Below are 18,087 nucleotides of genomic sequence, written 5' to 3'. Positions count from 1 at the left end.
GGTCAAGGGAAGTGTCCGATTCCAGATGATATTGTGTTTAGTGGAATTTGGGGAGTTTTGTGATGTTGGTTTTTTTCGTCGTTTTGTGTGGTTTTGTATGGGGGGGGGGGGGTCTAAATTTGTTTATATTTAGTTTTCCCCTACCCAAAACACCCAATTTCCCGCGCTTATCCCGTTAGTCTCATTAGGCTTTTTGTGGAAATTGTGTGTTTGTTTTTCGATGTATTTTCGTTCTCATGATGTGTACGTGCCGACTTTATGTGCGCCATATTGGAATCGTGGTTTGTCGTCATTTCCGCCATATTTGTGGCATCATGGGTCAAAGCAGACGGGCGGGATCGGACACTTCTGTATTTCCATAATGAAAATCCAGATGAATACTATAAAGAATCGGTTAAATTTTGGTTACACAATAAATCCTACAAATCTAAATTCTGTCAACTAAACATCTAGCAATTGCAATTACTAACAAATTAAACTGGAACGATCACACAGATAATGTTGTGTAGTAGGCAAACCAAAAACTGGGTTTTATTGGCAGTATACTTAGAAGATGCAACAGGTCTACAAAATGGACTGCCTACATTACAGTTGTCCATTCTCTTCTGGAGTATTGCTGCATGATATCTGATCCTTGGCAGACTGGTCTGGCGGGGAACATTTAAGATGTTCAAAGAAGGGCAGCTTATTTTTTAAAATTGCAAAATAGTGGGGAAAGAGCGCCATGGATATGATATGTGAGTTGAGTGGCAATCATTAAAACAAAGGTGATTTATTTGTTGTGACAAGATCTCTTTACAAAATTTCAAAACCAATATTTTCCTCTGAATGCGAAAATATTTTGTTGTTGCCAACCTACATGTGGAGAGATGATCACTGTAGTAAGATAAGGGAAATTAGAGCTCATACAAAAAGACTGAAGATCCACTTTTCCCGCACACTATTTGAGAGTAGTCTGAAGGTAGGTTTATGGACACTCTGCCAGGCTGCAGTAGTTCTGTGTTTTTATCTTAAATCAGAAGGTGGCCTAATTTGGCCAAAATCAGTAATAACAGTTGAACACAATCTAGATTGTCTTGTTTATCAAACATATCATACACACGGCATTTCAGTGAATTTTACCAAGGAGAAAGGACAAGGGACACATGCATGGAGGCTGTAATCCCAACTTGCGTAAGATAACATGCCCAAGGCCGTAGTGTGTTACTGAATTGCATAAAACTGTTACTAAAGTTAACATACATGAAAAATTAATGTATGAGCTGCCACACCATTCAAAACAATCATAAAAATTTTAGTTGGCTCTATCCTTGGGTAGGATGCAACAGCAACAGCCTTAAATAAGCATTAAATTCATCAATGGCTAAGATTTTCAAATCTGTGAACTAGCACAACAACAATCATATTTTAATTATGCGAGGAAAACTGTTACAAGTCTTCTCCTTATAAGTAATAGAATTAAGCTGAAAATGAATAAATTTAGATTCCAAACTTATCTCTCTCTCTCTCTCTTTTTTCTTCCTTTTTTTAGCACAACACATTTAAACAGTCTGGGAATGATCACATCTTCATCCTAGGATTTTTTTCTGTCATTTATCACTTCCTAAGCACCAAAAATGGCAGCTCCAATAAGGTACATATCTACATCTGTGTATTCCATATTCAATGTCAGGGGTAGTTTATAACCTACTAACTTTAAAAAAGGGAATTCCATGCGAGACTGACTTTATGGCAATTAAGAAATATCCAATTGAATTTTTAAGCTTGTTGCACATAACAGATGATGCTCATGATTCTAATGCACGACAAAAAACAAATTTTTACACTATGTGCATAAACCAAGAGAAACATTGGACCTACCAATACCACCCCTCCGGTTTCACACTGTTCAGCAAAATGACAGCTACTTGTTGGTTATCTACAGATTTGTAACTGACTATTTGTTTCTATTCCACAATTACTTCACGAATTCCTAGTATCAATGACGTTGTTATTTTGCATTACAAAAACACTTCTGCTTTCTGTTAGATATTTTGTTACCATGGGCAGTGTGAAGCAGTTTTACAGTTGTGCATTTCATTCTTTTCTAGGAATATAAAACCTGATGCGAAACCCAATATCTTTAGTTACTACAAAAAGAGAGAGAGAGAGAGAGAGAGAGAGAGAGAGAGAGAGAGAGAGAAAGATGTTGCGGCTTTATTGTATTGCACAATCCCGTACCATTATCTCCAAACGATGAACTTCATAACTACCCAATAAGAATCATTTATATTTCATTGGGAACATCCAGAACATAATTTCTTGGTTTATGATATAACAGGCGTTTTAATTACCATTTGTATATTTAGACTCAAATGTTATGTATAAGGCCTACCTGCTGGAAAATCGCTCTGGTTTTGTACTTGGACGATCATCATATTCGTCATACTGACTCGCTTGCGTGTCATCAGTAACATTTTTGTCCGTCATTTTAGTTGAAAATCTATTTGTTATTAATACATTTATTAACTAACGTAAGTATCTTCCATGCGTGACGGCAACAGACGTGTTCCCAATACCCAACAATACCACTAGTGCACCACACTGATATCTTCTGTCCACTTCTGTCTTCTGTTTCAGAACAATATACTTTCGTATGTCGGGGTGCCAACCCAGCGGAAACACACGAACCAAGTAACAAGTGAATAGCTAGTGTTTATGTGATAAAAGTCATCGGGAGCATGTTGAAAACGGGATAGTGTTGGGCACAACAAACGTTTTAGGAAATGATGAAGCACTTTTCAAGCATGCGGTGTGATATGTAACAGCAAGAGAAAGATGCGTTGTGGACTGTTGTGGTAAAATAGAAATTGTTATATGTGATGAACAACAAAGTAGATGTGCCGTAAGATTTCAGTCTAATAGCGATATTTATTAGTCAACATGTATTTTCAAGGAAAATTATCAGAAGTTGTCGGCCGGTGTAGGCATTTAGACAGAAATTATGCATTCATTATGCAGGCTGTAAGATCGAAATTGTCATGCAACACACATTTTCTGTGTAGTTACTCCACAGGCATGCAACAGCCTGTTCGTTTCGTAGTAATTTCGCCCAGAATTCCGCAGTCATCAAAATTAACTGTAAAATTTCGAAACATTTTCTCGAATTCTGTTCGATATAAATCAGTATTGCAGTCAAGAAAAAGCAAACTAGTATCAAGAACCAAACAGGAACAGACAAGTTCCTTTGTAATGCCAAAAGCATCTGAATTGAAAAGATTGTTGTCTCTGGCAAAACCTGAACGGTGGACATTAGCCGGTAAGCGCAGATTTGTTTGAGAACTGGAAACTCAAGTACAGATTCTTATCTTTTCCCAGCACATTACAACAATATGTAATTAGGTGTATAACAACTCTTACTTATTTAAGTTCTGTGTTTTCTGTTACTTTAATTATGCACATACAATTTGACACAAAATTTAGTTATCCTTCTACATTCTTTTATAGCAGTATGCCCTGTAAAAACACGAAAAACTCTTCATATTATATATAGTTGCATATGGTGTTGAAGATAAGACTTATGTCACCAGGTGCCATATGTCTCCTTGCCATCTCAAGCACAATAACAATGGCAGTACCTTTCTGCTTGGGGAAAGTTATTGACGTAATATACAGCAAAGATTCAGACCCACAGCAATCAACAGAGAATCTCAAGAGGATGTCATTAATGTTGCTAGGGGTGTTTCTGATTGGTGGTCTCTGCAACTTTGGCCGTGTGTACCTAATGGCAGTATCAGGTATGTTATTTAGTATGATTGTGACTGTGTAAGTGAAATTATAGAAAATGCACAGCTTGGAAATATGTGTACGTAATATAATCACATCTTGATAATGATAAAGCTTTTCTTGTATTATTCTTACAGTTACAGAGCTCTTTATACTGCGATTTTCTCATCTACGTGTCCTATATCCTAAATGGAATTTCCAGGTTGCACTTTATTTTTAGCTTTCTCACTTCCAAAAACATTCGGCAGGAAATTAAACGCTGTGAGGCTACGTAGTTAATTTTGCATGTTACATTGATCAGAACTGCAATTTGTGCTGTGGCATGAAACAAGTCAGTACACATTGTAATAAATGTTCTATGTGATATATGTTTATGTTATGTTTTATTTACACTGAGACAGGCAGGCGTACGCGCGGACACTCTCTCTCTCTCTCTCTCTCTCTCTCTCTCTCTCTCTCTCTTTGTCTGTTTCTGTTTCTGTTTGAAGTTCATCTACATTCACATGGATATTTTGCATATCACATTTAAGTGCCTGGTGGACAGTTCATCGAATCACCTTAACAACAATTTTCTATTACTCCATTCTTGAGCAATGATGTGCGCAGAAAAAAAAGAACGGCTATAGCTTTCTGTGTGTGCTCAGATTTCTCTCATTTTGTTATGATGATCATTTCTCCCTGTGTAGGTCAGCATCAACAAAATATTTCTGCATTGAGAGGAGAAAGTGGTGATTGAAACTTCGTGAGAAGATCCTGCTGCAATGAGAAATGCTTTGTTTTAATGGTGAACATGCCAAATCCTGTATCATGACCACCCCTATTTCTCGATATTACAAAACATGCTGCTACCTTTGAACCATCTCAGTGTACTCTGTTAATGCTATCAGGTAAGGATCCCATACACCACAGTAGTACTCCAAAAGATGATAGGCAGGCATAGTGTAGGCAGCCTCTTTAGTAGATCTGTTGCATTTTCTGTGTGTTCTGCCAATAAATCGCACAGTCTTTGATTCACTTTCGCCACAACATTTTCCATGTTTTGTTTCCAATTTAAGTTGTCCCTAATTGTAATTCCTATATATAAAGTTTAATTTACGGCCTTTAGATTTGATTGATTTATCGTGTAAGCGAAGTTTAATGAGTTCCTTTTAGCACTCACGTGGATGACCTCACATATTTTGTTGTGTATGGCTAGTTGCCAAGTTTTGCACCATACAGATATGATTTCCAAATCATTTTGCAATTTTTGATCTTCTGGTAAACGACAACATGGCCTGTAAACAACCTAAGAAGGCTGCTCAGAATGTCTCCAAAATCGTTTATGTAGATACGGAACAGCAGAGGATGGGTCAACGAAAGTGTCAGATTCCACCCATCTGCTTTGACCTATGATGTAAGGATGTTGTGTGTGACGTCGTTGTGGTGCGGAGTTTATGAGAGGGTTGTATTTGTAGGTATCGTCTTGTATTTGTTGGTGGTAATTCTCCCTCCCCCCCCCCCCCCCTCAAGTTGTAATGTTCTGTGTATTTATTGTGTATTGAATGTGTTTTAATCTACGTAGGGATCTGAATTTTTGAGGTATTGTGGTTTTGATTTTGTTTTTCGTAGTTGTAGGTGTTGGTTTTTTCGTATCAATAGTTGTGGTTGACCTATAAAAATCAAGGAAAATGACCGATTCCAATTTTTGTAGTTTTATGTGTAGGTATTGGTGTTTTGGTATCGTCGGCTGTGGTCAAGGGAAATGTCTGATTCCAATTTCCGTAGTTTTTGCTGTAGGTGTTGGGATTTTGGTATTATCAGCTGCGGTTGACCTATATAGGTCAAGGGAATTGTCCGATTCCTGTAGATATGTTTTTTTGTGATTATTTTTTTTGTTCATCATTTTGTGTGTTTTTTCTTTTACTGTTATATTTATCTTGTCCCCTCCCACAAACTCCCAATTTCCCGCAGTTGTCCCCACAGGGGGCTTGCCACTCTTTGGCAGGTTCGTGCTTGGCTGCCACAGGCCCCTAGCCTGTGCAGCATTTTTTCCCTTCTGTGCTGCATGTCTATCCACTCGCTGTTTTTCTCCCTCACTTGTCTACGATGTTATTGGGAACATTCTGCATTGACTGTCACTGACATAAGAGCAGTCTCACCCTTGTTTTTTCACTCTGTTGCCCTTTCTTTGTTTCCCTTCTCTCGTTCCTCTGCTTTTGTGTTTGAGATACCTCTTTTTCGTCTTCCTCCCTGTAGGCTCCTGAAGGTTGGCCCATGCTTCTGACACGTAACAGTTGACTGGCTAACGCATAATTCCCAGCCCCAGGTTGACAGGTAGAGTTCGCGTGTACCCCTGGTACAGGCCAGGCCCAGGGACGGGTGATTGCCTGAGCTTGCAGCCTTCCCTAATTGCTGATTGGTCCCTCGGCCAGGTGTTTCGGAGGTGTGACCTGAGGTATGAACAATCACCTAAGGGGGGTGTGGCCCATTACAAAGAGGGGCCCACAGTTGGAAGGAGTGCGCCATCAGAGACACTGGCAGTCGTGGTGGATTTTCTCACAATGAGTCAATCATCTTCCCAATCAACGGCTACGAAGCGTAAACGTAATTAGGCTAACGATTCATAGGCCCTTCTCGCTGCACCGCGGTTCCTTGTGGTTTCACTTACTGAAGATGGTCAGTCCTTTGCTATGGTAAATCCGTTTATTATTCAATAAGGTGTTGATGCAATTGCAGCCCTGTGAAATCCTGCTCTCATTTATGCAATGGTACTTTGCTTTTGGAGACTACGTCTGATTCTCAAGCACAACAACTGCTTGCTGCCTCGTTTCTCCACGGCTACCCTGTTCGTGTCGAGGCCCACAGAACTTTGAATTCTTCCTGTGGTGTAATTTACACCAGGTTGCTTGACGGTCTAACCGAGGCCGAAATCCAATCTTACCTCTCTGATCAGGGTGCCATTGCTGTCCATCACGTAATGCAAATGGTAGATTTCTCCTTAGTGCCCACCCGCACTCTTTTCCTCACCTTTGATAGAGTGGGGCTTCCGTCCAAGATCAAAGCACGCGACAAAATTATCACACTCCGGCCGTACATTCCGAACCCGATGTGCTGCTACCAGTGTCACGGTTCCAATCGCACTAGAACGTTTTGTCGACGCCCAGCCAAATGTGTAACCTGTGGTAGGGATGTGCATAAGGGTGATTGTCTGCGTCCTCCTCCCCACTGTATTAACTGCAATGATGGCCGTGCCGCCTCCTCTCGAGATTCACTCGTGTGTCTTGGTGAGTGGGCTGTCCAAGAGATCCGGGGAAAGGAAAAAGTGCCTTACCCAGTCGCTTGCAAGTTACTTGCTAGTTGCAAACCTTGCGTTCTCCCACCTGCCACCTATAGTTCTGTTCTTGTTACCCCTCGCTCGACGAAGGACATGGCCACGCAGACATGTTACTTCCAATTCAGGTCCGAGGTTATGAAATCGTCCAGTGTCAAGATAGCATCACCATCCCCCCATCCAGCTGCGCAGCAAACTGTCAAACTCGTGCCTCGAGGGGTGAAGCCACCAGCTACACAACCGGTAGACAGGAAAGGACAGGAGGAGTACTGCTGTGAAGACTTCTTCCGTCCCTCCAGCCAAACAACACCCGAGTCTTCCTCTAATCGGAAAGGCTCAAAGAAGTCCACTATAGGCAAGCAGTCTTCACCTTCACCAACTCGAAGATCCCCTTTGACATTGTCGCCACGTGATACCTTAGTTCAGCCGGCCTCTGTGTCGCTGGTGCGCCAACTGTTTTCGGCGTTGGACTCCACAGACCGACCGCACAAGCAAGCTAATGCTTCTGTGGGCCCCATGGTGCAAGATCCTCCTGCTTCTGTCCTCTGTAGTAGCGACTCTTTGTATGCTGTCACTCAGCAGCCACTGAGGTGACACCCCACTACATCCCCTCCTCATCATCGTGAGACTCCTACAGTGGAATGTTCGTGGCCTTCGGTCCCACAAAGGGGATATACGGCTGCTTATAGCATTGAAACTTCCCCTTGTACTCTGCCTTCAGGAAGCGAAATTGCTCCATCACGACTGCTTTGAGCTTTCACATTTCTTAACAATTTGTTTTGACCTTCCCCCCCCCCCCCCCCCCCCCTGAGGTCGACATTCCATCTCGTGAGGGTGTCGTGCTGCTCTTATAGGATGACTTTCACAGTCAAACCGTCTCCCTGACTGCCCATCTTCAAGCTGTTGCAATTCACTTTTTTCTTTCCCACCTGACTTTTTCCGTCCGTACCATCTATGTCCCTCTATCATTTGATATCACCGGGGTAGACTTCCTTCAGCTTAATGGGCAGCTACCGCCCCCATTTTTGCTACTCGGTGACTTTAATGCACATCATTCCCTTTGAGGTTCTTCCAGGACCTGTCAGAGAGATGCCTTCTTGGCTGACCTTCTTAACCAACTTAACCTTGTCTGCAACAAGACTGGAACACCCACTTTCCTTTCCGGCTCCTCGCACACCTATTCCCATTTGGACCTATCCTTCTGCACTGCTTCATCTTGGAGTGGTCCGTTTTTTTCGGACACCTACTCGAGCGGCCATTTCCCGTGTGCTATCCGATTGCTGACTCCTACCCCATCCGCGTGTACACCCAAATGGCAGCTTACTAAGGCTGAGTGGTGACCTGTGAAGACCAAGATTTCCCCAGTTGTGATAACCAGATGGAATATTTCACGATCATCATCCTTATGGCTGGAGCACGTTCCATTCCTCACACTTCCTCTTTACCACGTTGTTTCCCAGTTCCTTGGTGGACTGAGGCATGTCATGATGCAATTCACACACAGAGACGTGCTCTTCACATTTTTAACCATCATCATACAATGGCAAACTGCATTCATTATGAACAGGTGTGTGCAAAGTGTCATTGTGTTCTTCAGGATAGCACAAGAGCTAGCTGGATTTGTTCACTAGCTGTTTTAACAGTTCCACCCCTTCCTCTGTCATGTGAGCCAACTCTATTGGTATCTCCAACACCTTGGGCCGCCATTTTGCGAAACTTTTGAGCTCTTCCCACTATCACCCTGCCTTCCTCCATCGGAAATGAGCAGAGGAGGCTTGTGCAATACTCTTCTCTTCTCCGAATCATGAATGCTACAATGCCGCCTTTACTGTGAGGGAGCTAGATCATACTCTCAGTACATCCTGATCCTCTGCCCCAGGGGCAGATGCCATTCCCATTCAGATGTTGTAGCACCTTTCTCTTGCGGGCAAGCACTTTCTGCTTAACACATACAACCACACCTGGGGAGAGAGCACATTTCCCAGACACTGGCGGGAAGCCACCTTCATGCCCATACCTAAGCCCAGTAAGGACAAAAATTGTCCTCCTAGCTACCGCCCCATCTCTCTTACCAGATGAGTTTGCAAGATGATGGAACGTATGATTCATGCCCGGCTGGTAGGGTGGCTCGAGTCTCGCAATTTACTGACGAATGCACACTGTGGATTTCGAGTGCAGCATTCTGCAGTTGACCATCTTGTTACTTTGTCCACCCACGTCACGAATGGTTTCCTGCGAAATTCCCAGACTCCGACCGTATTTTTCGATTTGAAGGCCTACGAAACCTGCTGAAGACCTGGTATCCTCCGTACTCTTTACACATGGGGCTTCCATGGCCATCTGCCCTGTTTCATTCAGGCAAAGACCAAGTTTTCAAGATGTGAGTGGGTTCTACCTTGTCGGATGTCTTTATCCAGGAAAACAGTGTGCATCAGGGTTCTGTCCTGAGTGTCATCCTCTTTGCTATTCTACATCTAAATACATACTCCGCAATCCACCATACGGTGCGTATTGGAGGGTACCTTGTACCACAACTAGCATCTTCTCTCCCTGTTCCACTCCCAAACAGAACGAGGGAAAAATGACTGCCTATATGCCTCTGTACGAGCCCTAATCTCTCTTATCTTACCTTTGTGGTCTTTCCGCAAAATGCAAGTTGGCGGCAGTAAAATTGTACTGCAGTCAGCCTCAAATGCTGGTTCTCTAAATTTCCTCAGTAGTGATTCACAAAAAGAATGCCTCCTTTCCTCTAGAGACTCCCACCCGAGTTCCTGAAGCATTTCCGTAACACTCGCGTGATGATCAAACCAACCAGTAACAAATCTAGCAGCCCGCCTCTGAATTGCTTCTATGTCCTCCCTCAATCTGACCTGATAGGGATCCCAAACACTCGAGCAGCACTCAAGAATAGGTAGTATTAGTGATTTATAAGCGGTCTCCTTTACAGATGAACCACATCTTCCCAAAATTCTACCAATGAACCGAAGACGACTATTCGCCTTCCCCACAACTGCCATTACATGCTTGTCCCACTTCATATCGCTCTGCAATGTTACGCCCAAATATTTAATCGACGTGACTGTGTCAAGCGCTACGCTACTAATGGAGTATTCAAACATTACGGGGCTCTTTTTCCTATTCATTAGACTTGGCCACTGTTTCTATGTTTTGATACAGTGTGTCAATATGTGGAACTGTTTCAATGTTTCGGAACGGCTGTGGTTCACTGTTTCGAAACAGTGGTGTTTCATTCCGTCCCTGTCTCAGATAACCGGACCAGATTCAATCTCGAGCCAGCCACAGAAACTGTATCGTTGTTTCAAAATAAGGCTGTTTCAGTCACCAGTGCTTGGTATGGACTAATTCTATCGAAACAGTGATGTTTCATTCCGCTCTGTGTCGGATGAGATTCGGGCTCGGCACAGGTACTGAAACACAACATACCACTTCATGAAACACTTTTAAGAACGTCCAAATCTTTTTGACTAGCAATAGCATGAAGCTTAAGATATCCGAAAATAAAGCTTCGTCTCTAGCTGACTGTCCTATTTTGAAATGGCATAACATCTGCTTTATAAACACTAACCAAACAATAAAACAACGCATACTATTCATATTCAAAATAATAAATATGGGAAAATCATTCAGTTAAATTACCCTTTTTTTTTATAACACGCGCTTCTCTGTTCATGTACAGTAATCATATTAAGCAACGCAAGTAAGCCTACAACATTTCGAATAAAAATAGGTGTAGAGTGACAGTTATTAGACATATACATAAATTTGATGTAGGTGTAATTGCAAGCAATCTGTTTGACATGTCACTGATAGTGTAATGGTGAACGGGAAGGGCTGGGAAGCATGGTGAATTTATAGTAACGGTTCGAAACACCTTGAAAGACAAAATTTTTTCTGTTACCGTATATTTTGTTATTTATTCGAATTATTTGGCGTTATTTGTGAGTCTATAGTCACTGTGCCTATTATCCACAATGATTCCATTTGTGTGCATGGAAATTAGCAGGATGGGTATATTACCCATACAAACGGAATGTGGGAATCCTAGTAGCATATCTGTTGTTTCTGCAGTTTGCTCTCACCTCCAGTTCTGTTCGTGGTGGTTCTTCTGTCTTCAGCTGTGGCTGTCCTCAGCCAATTGAAAAGTATGAAAGTCACACGACACGAAAGCAACGCATTTGCTGCAGGAAATACGAAACTGCCAAGATGCCTAAGTGATAGTTTCATACTTTCTGCGATATGATTATCGCTCTCGCACCTCATTTTTGTTTATATGGACATACTTATACAGTAGACATTCAAGATGATAAAATGTGTAGGTTTATTAGATTACAAAACACAAACTGTTTCACTGTTTCGAAACAGCGTATCGAAACATTACATTGTACTGTTTCATTTGTTTCGAAACAGTTACGTGTTTCAGTTTGCCCATCTCTACTATTCATCTGCATTAATATACATTTATTTATATTTAGAGTTAGCTGCCATTCTTTACACCAATCACAAATCCTGTCCAAGTCATCTTGTATCCTCCTACAGTCACTCAACGACGACACCTTCCCGTACACCACAGCATCATCAGCAAACAGCCGCACATTGCTATCCACCCTATCCAAAAGATCGTTTATGTAGATAGAAAACAACAGCGGACCTACCACACTTCCCTGGGGCAATCCAGATGATACCCCCACCTCCGATGAACACTCACCATCGAGGACAACGTACTGGGTTCTATTACTTAAGAAGTCTTCAAGCGACTCACATACTTGGGAACCAATCCCATATGCTCGTACCTTAGTTAGGAGTCTGCAGTGGGCACCGAGTCAAACGCTTTCCGGAAGTCAAGGAATATGGCACCGTCTGATACCCTTCATCCATGGTTCGCAAGATATCATGTGAACAAAGGGCGAGTTGCATTTCGCAGGAGCGATGCTTTCTAAAGCCGTGCTGATGCATGGACAGCAACTTCTCTGTCTCAAGGAAATTCATTATATTCTAACTGAGAATATGTTCGAGAATCCTGCAACAAACCGATGTTAAGGATACTGGTCTGTAATTTTGAGGATCCGTCCTTCTACCCTTCTTATATACAGGCGTCACCTGCGCTTTTTTCCAGTCACTCGGGACTTTACGTTGGGCAAGTGATTCGCGATAAATGCAGGCTAAGTAAGGAGCCAATGCAGTAGGATACTCTCTGTAAAACCGAACTGGAATCCCATCAGGACCTGGCGATTTATTTATTTTCAACACATTCAGCTGCTTCACAACCCCAGGGATGTCTACAACTATGTCCTGCATACGGGAATCTGTACGAGACTCAAACGGCGGTATGTTTGTACAATCCTCCTGCGTGAAAGATTTCTCAAATGCTAAATTTAAAATTTCAGTTTTCGGTTTGCTGTCTTCCGTTGCCAGGCCAGACTGATCAGTGAGTGACTGGATGGAAGCCTTCGACCCGCTTACCGATTTTACGTAAGACCAGAATTTCCTTGGGTTTTCAGCTAGATCTTTTGCTAAGGTATGACGGTGGTAGTGGTTGAATGCTTCGCGCATCGCTCTTTTTACAGCAGCACGAATCTCTACTAACTTTTGCCTCTCCTCATTCTCCCGAACTTTCTTGTTCTGCGAGTGCAACTGCCGTTGCTTCCTGAAGATTCTCCGAATTGCGCTGTTAAACCATGGTGGGTCTTTTCCGTCTGTAACCCACTTTTTCGGCACATACTTGTCCAATGTGTGATTTACAATGTGTTTAAAATTTGCCCATAATTCTTCCACGTACATCGTACCGGAAGTAAATGAAGTCGATTCATTTACTGAGTGGGATGCTAACAACTGCTTATCTGCTCTTTCTACTAAGAATACTCTCCTAGCCTTCTTGACTGACTTTTTAACTTTCGTAACCATAGTCGTCATGACAACATCATGATCACTAATCCCAGTCTCAACAGTGACACCATCGATGAGGTCTGGTCTGTTCGTGGCTACCAGATCTAAAATATTTCCATTACGCGTTGGCTGTCGATTTAGCCGCTCAAGATAGTTTTCGAATAATGTGTTCAAAAGTAATTCACACAATGGCTTGTCTGTACCACCTGTAATGAATCTATAGACATTGCAGTCTATATGAGGTAGCTTGAAGTCACCTCCGACTAATACAGCATGATCCGAGTACTTCTGCGATACAGAATGTAGACTCCCTCTGAATGATTCTAGAACTGTCGCTGTGGAACCTGGTGGCTGGTAATAACACCCCACAATTAACTTTATTCTCCTAGCCCTGTTAAATGTGTCCATATAACTTTGCAATCCATTAACCCTGTAATGATCCGACTCCTGCCGGGCATCTCGAGCTCCCTTTTTGTTAACAATTTTGCCATCTTATGGAGTTCTCCATGGACCTGTCTCATTGAGTGGTGTCTTCAGCAATGTCTTGATTATCTTTACTCCTGGAGCATCGACAATCGCTTTCGTTTTTCCACTGACAAAACCGTCTCTATGAATTTCTGGCGGTGCAAATGGTTTCTCTTGGGCCTGTTGCCCTTCCATTTGTTGAAACTACAAAATTCCTGGGGCTCACAATTGATAGGAAACTCTCTTGGTCGTCCCATGTGTCTTACCTGGCAGCCCACTGTATGCAGTTCCTTACATGTCCTCAATGGTACTCCCAGGGATGCTATCGAACCAACCTCCTCCATTTGTACCAGGCCCTTGTCCATTTGAAACTCGACTATGGATCCTTCGTTTATGCGTCTGCACATCCATCCCTCTTACGCTGTCTCAACACTATCCACCATTGTGGCATCTGTTTGGCCACAGGTGCCTTTTACACTAGCCCGGTTGAGGGTCTGTATGCTGAAGCTGCTGAACTACCACTGTCCTACTGCCGTGACTTTCTCCTGAGCAGGTATGAATGCTGTTTGTCTGCCATGCATGGCCACCTGTCCTATGCCTCCTTCTTTGATGATTCCTTTGATTGCCAATATGGGGTGCATCCCTCTTCTCTGTTACCTCCTGGAGTCCACTTTCGGCGCTTGATATGGCGGTTTAACTTCACACTACCTGCACCTTTCCCGGTGAGTATGAACCCTTCACCACCTTGGCTTCATGAAGCCCATGTTAACAGTGGCCTTCATTCGCTTCCTAAGGACACTACTCCAGCTTCGGTCTATCGCCTTCAGTTTCACGACCTTTGCGCGGAACTTCGCGATAGTACCCTTGTATGCACGGATGGTTCTTGGACTGACTGTGGGGTCAGGTGTGCCTTTGTCATTGGCACCCGTGTCTTTTGATATTGGCTTCCAGCACATTACTCAGTATTTACAGCGGAGCTCTTCGCTCTGTGTCAGGCCATGGAGTAAATCCGGCAACACAGTCCTTTCAATTGTGCCCTCTGCTCAGGCTCACTCAGCGCCCTTCAAAGTGTATGTGTGCTGTACACCGCCTATCCCTTAGTGCAGTGGGTCCAGGAACACTCTCACTTGCTCACTCTTGGTGGAGCCAGTGTGATGTTTCTTCGGGTTCTGGGTCATGGCAGTCTGCCAGGAAACGTGGCTGCTGACACTGCTGCCAAGGCTGCAGTCCCCGTAGCTCAGCCCGCAAGTTTCTATATTCCCTCTGTTTATCTCTGTGTTGCCATCTGCAAGGAGGTAGTGTCCTTTTGGCATTGCCAATGGTCCTCGCTTCAGGGGAATAAGCTCCAGCTTATTAAGCCTCTCCCAGTGGCTCGGATAACCTCCTCTCGGCCCTCCCACTGGGAGGAGGACTGTATATTGGGCACTGCCTTTTTAGCCATCGTCATTTGATAAGTGTCACAACTGCACCACTTTTTACATATTGCACCCAAGTTTTAACTGCCCACCACTTCCTGATGGACTGCCCATTTTTTTTTTTTTTTTAACCATTTACATTCCCGCTTGGGCTTGCCATCTGAGTTGCTGTTTTCTAGTGTGTCGTTTGGGACTGATGTATAGTCGTGTTTTATCACCTCTCTTTCTTCGTGTTCTACAGTGTTGACTTGGGCGCGTATGACCCCAGTAGTTTTTTGTGCCCTAAAGCAAAACAAAACCAAGCCAAACCAAACCCCTAAATGCAGTTTTTTTTTTTTTCTTACCCTCAGTGTGATGGCATCTACCAACAGGAAGGTACAATTTGTCATACAGCTCTTGGTGTACATGCATGGTTTGAAGAGCACCAGGATGAGTTTACTGTACTTCCCTGGCCACCAGACTTCCCGGATTTAAACCCAGTCAAGAATCTGCAGGACCACCTAGATCAGACTGAACACAATGGTCCTCTATCGAGAAATGTAGCACAGTTGCCTGTAGCACTGGTGTGTGTGGCTCCACATCCCTCCTTGTACCTTCCATAATGTTACTGACTGTCTTCCTCCCTGTGCCACACCAACCCGCACAACAAAAGGTGGTTATTCAGCCTTTTGACAGGTTGTCACATTAATGAGGCTGGATAGTGTATATAAGAACAGATAAAATTGCAGAGGTTGCTAGACTTGTTTAGACATAGTGGATGTGAACTTAAAACCATGACAGAATTCTATCCTTGTCCACCCCTATAAATACCAGTCTTCGCTTGTACATCTATGTAATACTCCATGAGCCACCATACGGTGCATGGTGGAGAATATCTTGTACCACTACTAGTCACTCCCATTCCTCTTCCCCTCACAAATGGAGCAAAGGAAATATGACTGTCTTTGTGATCATTACATAAAATCTACGTTTGCAGCAATAGTCCACAAACGATGTTGATGGTGATGGTGATGGTGATGATCCGAGGAACATAGGGGACGATGTGGGAGACCCGCACTGCTGACTAGGCAAGGTCCTAGCGGATTTGGTTTGCCATTGCCTTCCTCCGACCGTAATGGCGATGAATGGTGATAATGAAGATGACACAACAACACCCAGCCATCTCGAGGCAGGAAAAATCCCTGACCCCGGCGGGAATCGAACCCGGGACCCTGTGCGTGGGAGGCGAGAACACTACCGCAAGACCACGAGCTGCAACCAGTCCGCAAATACAGGCCCCAAATGTTGACTGATCCTGCTGGTAGCAAACCTAGCAGCAGTACTTCTGAACTGCTTTGATTTCTTCCTTTAATCAGACCTGGCAGGGATCCCCAACACTCAAGCAGTACTCAAGAAATGGCTGTACAAGTATTCTGTATGCAGCCTCCTTTGTAGATGAGGAACATTTTTCTACAATTCTCCCAATAAACTGAAGTCAGTCATTCACTTTCCCAACCACTCACGTTACTCGGTTGTTGTGACTATATATTTAATACGAATGTAATAGAGGGAAACATTCCACGTGGGAAAAATACATCTAAAAACAAAGATGATGAGACTTACGAAACAAAAGCGATGGCAGGTCGATAACACACAAACAAACACAAACACACACACAAAATTCAAGCTTTCGCAACAAACAGTTGCTTCATCAGGAAAGAGGGAAGGAGAGGGAAAGACGAAAGAATGTGGGTTTTAAGGGAGAGGGTAAGGAGTCATTCCAATCCCGGGAGCGGAAAGACTTACCTTAGGGACAGGTATACACTCGCGCGCGCGCGCACACATACACACATATCCATCCGCACATACACAGACACAAGCAGACATTTGTAAAGGCAAAGAGTTTGGGCAGAGATGTCAGTCGAGGCGGAAGTAAAGAGGCAAAGATGTTGTTGAAAGACAGGTGAGGTATGAGTGGCGGCAACTTGAAATTAGCGGAGGTTGAGGCCTGGCAGATAACGAGAAGAGAGGATATACTGAAGGGCAAGTTCCCTTCTCCGGAGTTCTGACAGGTTGGTGTTAGTGGGAAGTATCCAGATAACCAGGATGGTGTAACACTGTGCCAAGATGTGCTGGCCGTGCACCAAGGCATGTTTAGCCACAGGGTGATCCTCATTACCAACAAACACTGTCTGCCTGTGTCCATTCATGCGAATGGACAGTTTGTTGCTGGTCATTCCCACATAGAAAGCTTCACAGTGTAGGCAGGTCAGTTGGTAAATCACGTGGGTTCTTTCACACGTGGCTCTGCCTTTGATCGTGTACACCTTCCGGGTTACAGGACTGGAGTAGGTGGTGGTGGGAGGGTGCACGGGACAGGTTTTACACCGGGGCAGTTGCAAGGGTAGGAGCCAGAGGGTAGGGAAGGTGGTTTGGGGATTTCATAGGGATGAACTAAGAGGTTACGAAGGTTAGGTGGACGGCGGAAAGACACTCTTGGTGGAGTGGGGAGGATTTCATGAAGGATGGATCTCATTTCAGGGCAGGATTTGAGAAAGTTGTATCCCTGCTGGAGAGCCACTTTCAGAGTCTGATCCAGTCCCGGAAAGTATCCTGTCACAAGTGGGGCACTTTTGGGGTTCTTCTGTGGGAGGTTCTGGGTTTGAAGGGATGAGGAAGTGGCTCTGGTTATTTGCTTCTGTACCAGGTCGGGAGGCTAGTTGCGGGATGCGAAAGCTGCTTTCAGGTTGTTGGTGTAATGGATCAGGGATTCCGGACTGGAGCACATTCATTTGCCACGAAGACCTAGGCTGTAGGGAAGGGACCGTTTGATGTGGAATGGGTGGCAGCTGTCATAATGGAGGTACTGTTGCTTGTTGGTGGGTTTGATGTGGACGGACGTGTGAAGCTGGCCATTGGACAGATGGAGGTCAACGTCAAGGAAAGTGGCATGGGATTTAGAGTAGGACCAGGTGAATCTGATGGAACCATAGCAGTTGAGGTTGGAGAGGAAATTCTGGAGTTCTTCTTCACTGTGAGTCCAGATCATGAAGATGTCATCAATAAATCTGTACCAAACTTTGGGTTTGCACGCCTGGGTAACCAAGAAGGCTTCCTCTAAGCGACCCATGAATAGGTTGGCGTACGAGGGGGCCATCCTGGTACCCATGGCTGTTCCCTTTAGTTGTTGGTATGTCTGGCCTTCAAAAGTGAAGAAGTTGTGGGTCAGGATGAAGCTGGCTAAGGTAA

The 18,087-nt window shown here is 43.8% G+C and overlaps 2 protein-coding genes across 2 annotated transcripts in view; one reads left to right on the top strand and one right to left on the bottom strand.

Annotated features, from left to right (window-relative positions):
- Positions 1-2,586, bottom strand: part of LOC124551227 (putative ATP-dependent RNA helicase DHX57) — a 239,536-nt gene extending 236,950 nt beyond the window's left edge. The window contains exon 1 of the mRNA XM_047126220.1: positions 2,375-2,586. Within this exon, the coding sequence (XP_046982176.1) occupies positions 2,375-2,469 (95 nt within the window). The 5' untranslated portion in view covers positions 2,470-2,586. The remainder of the gene's footprint in view (positions 1-2,374) is intronic.
- A 92-nt stretch (positions 2,587-2,678) lies between these two features.
- The window catches only part of LOC124551117 (ATP-binding cassette sub-family B member 10, mitochondrial-like), a 115,649-nt gene continuing 100,240 nt past the window's right edge, over positions 2,679-18,087 (top strand). The window contains exons 1-2 of the mRNA XM_047126064.1: positions 2,679-3,298; positions 3,570-3,776. Of these exons, the coding sequence (XP_046982020.1) occupies positions 2,923-3,298; positions 3,570-3,776 (583 nt within the window). The 5' untranslated portion in view covers positions 2,679-2,922. The remainder of the gene's footprint in view (positions 3,299-3,569; positions 3,777-18,087) is intronic.

This window comes from Schistocerca americana, chromosome 9 (assembly GCF_021461395.2).
Source record: "Schistocerca americana isolate TAMUIC-IGC-003095 chromosome 9, iqSchAmer2.1, whole genome shotgun sequence".
NCBI lineage: Eukaryota > Metazoa > Arthropoda > Insecta > Orthoptera > Acrididae > Schistocerca > Schistocerca americana.
The sequence above is the reverse complement of the archived record's forward strand: the minus strand, read 5'-3'. Positions and strand labels throughout refer to the sequence as shown.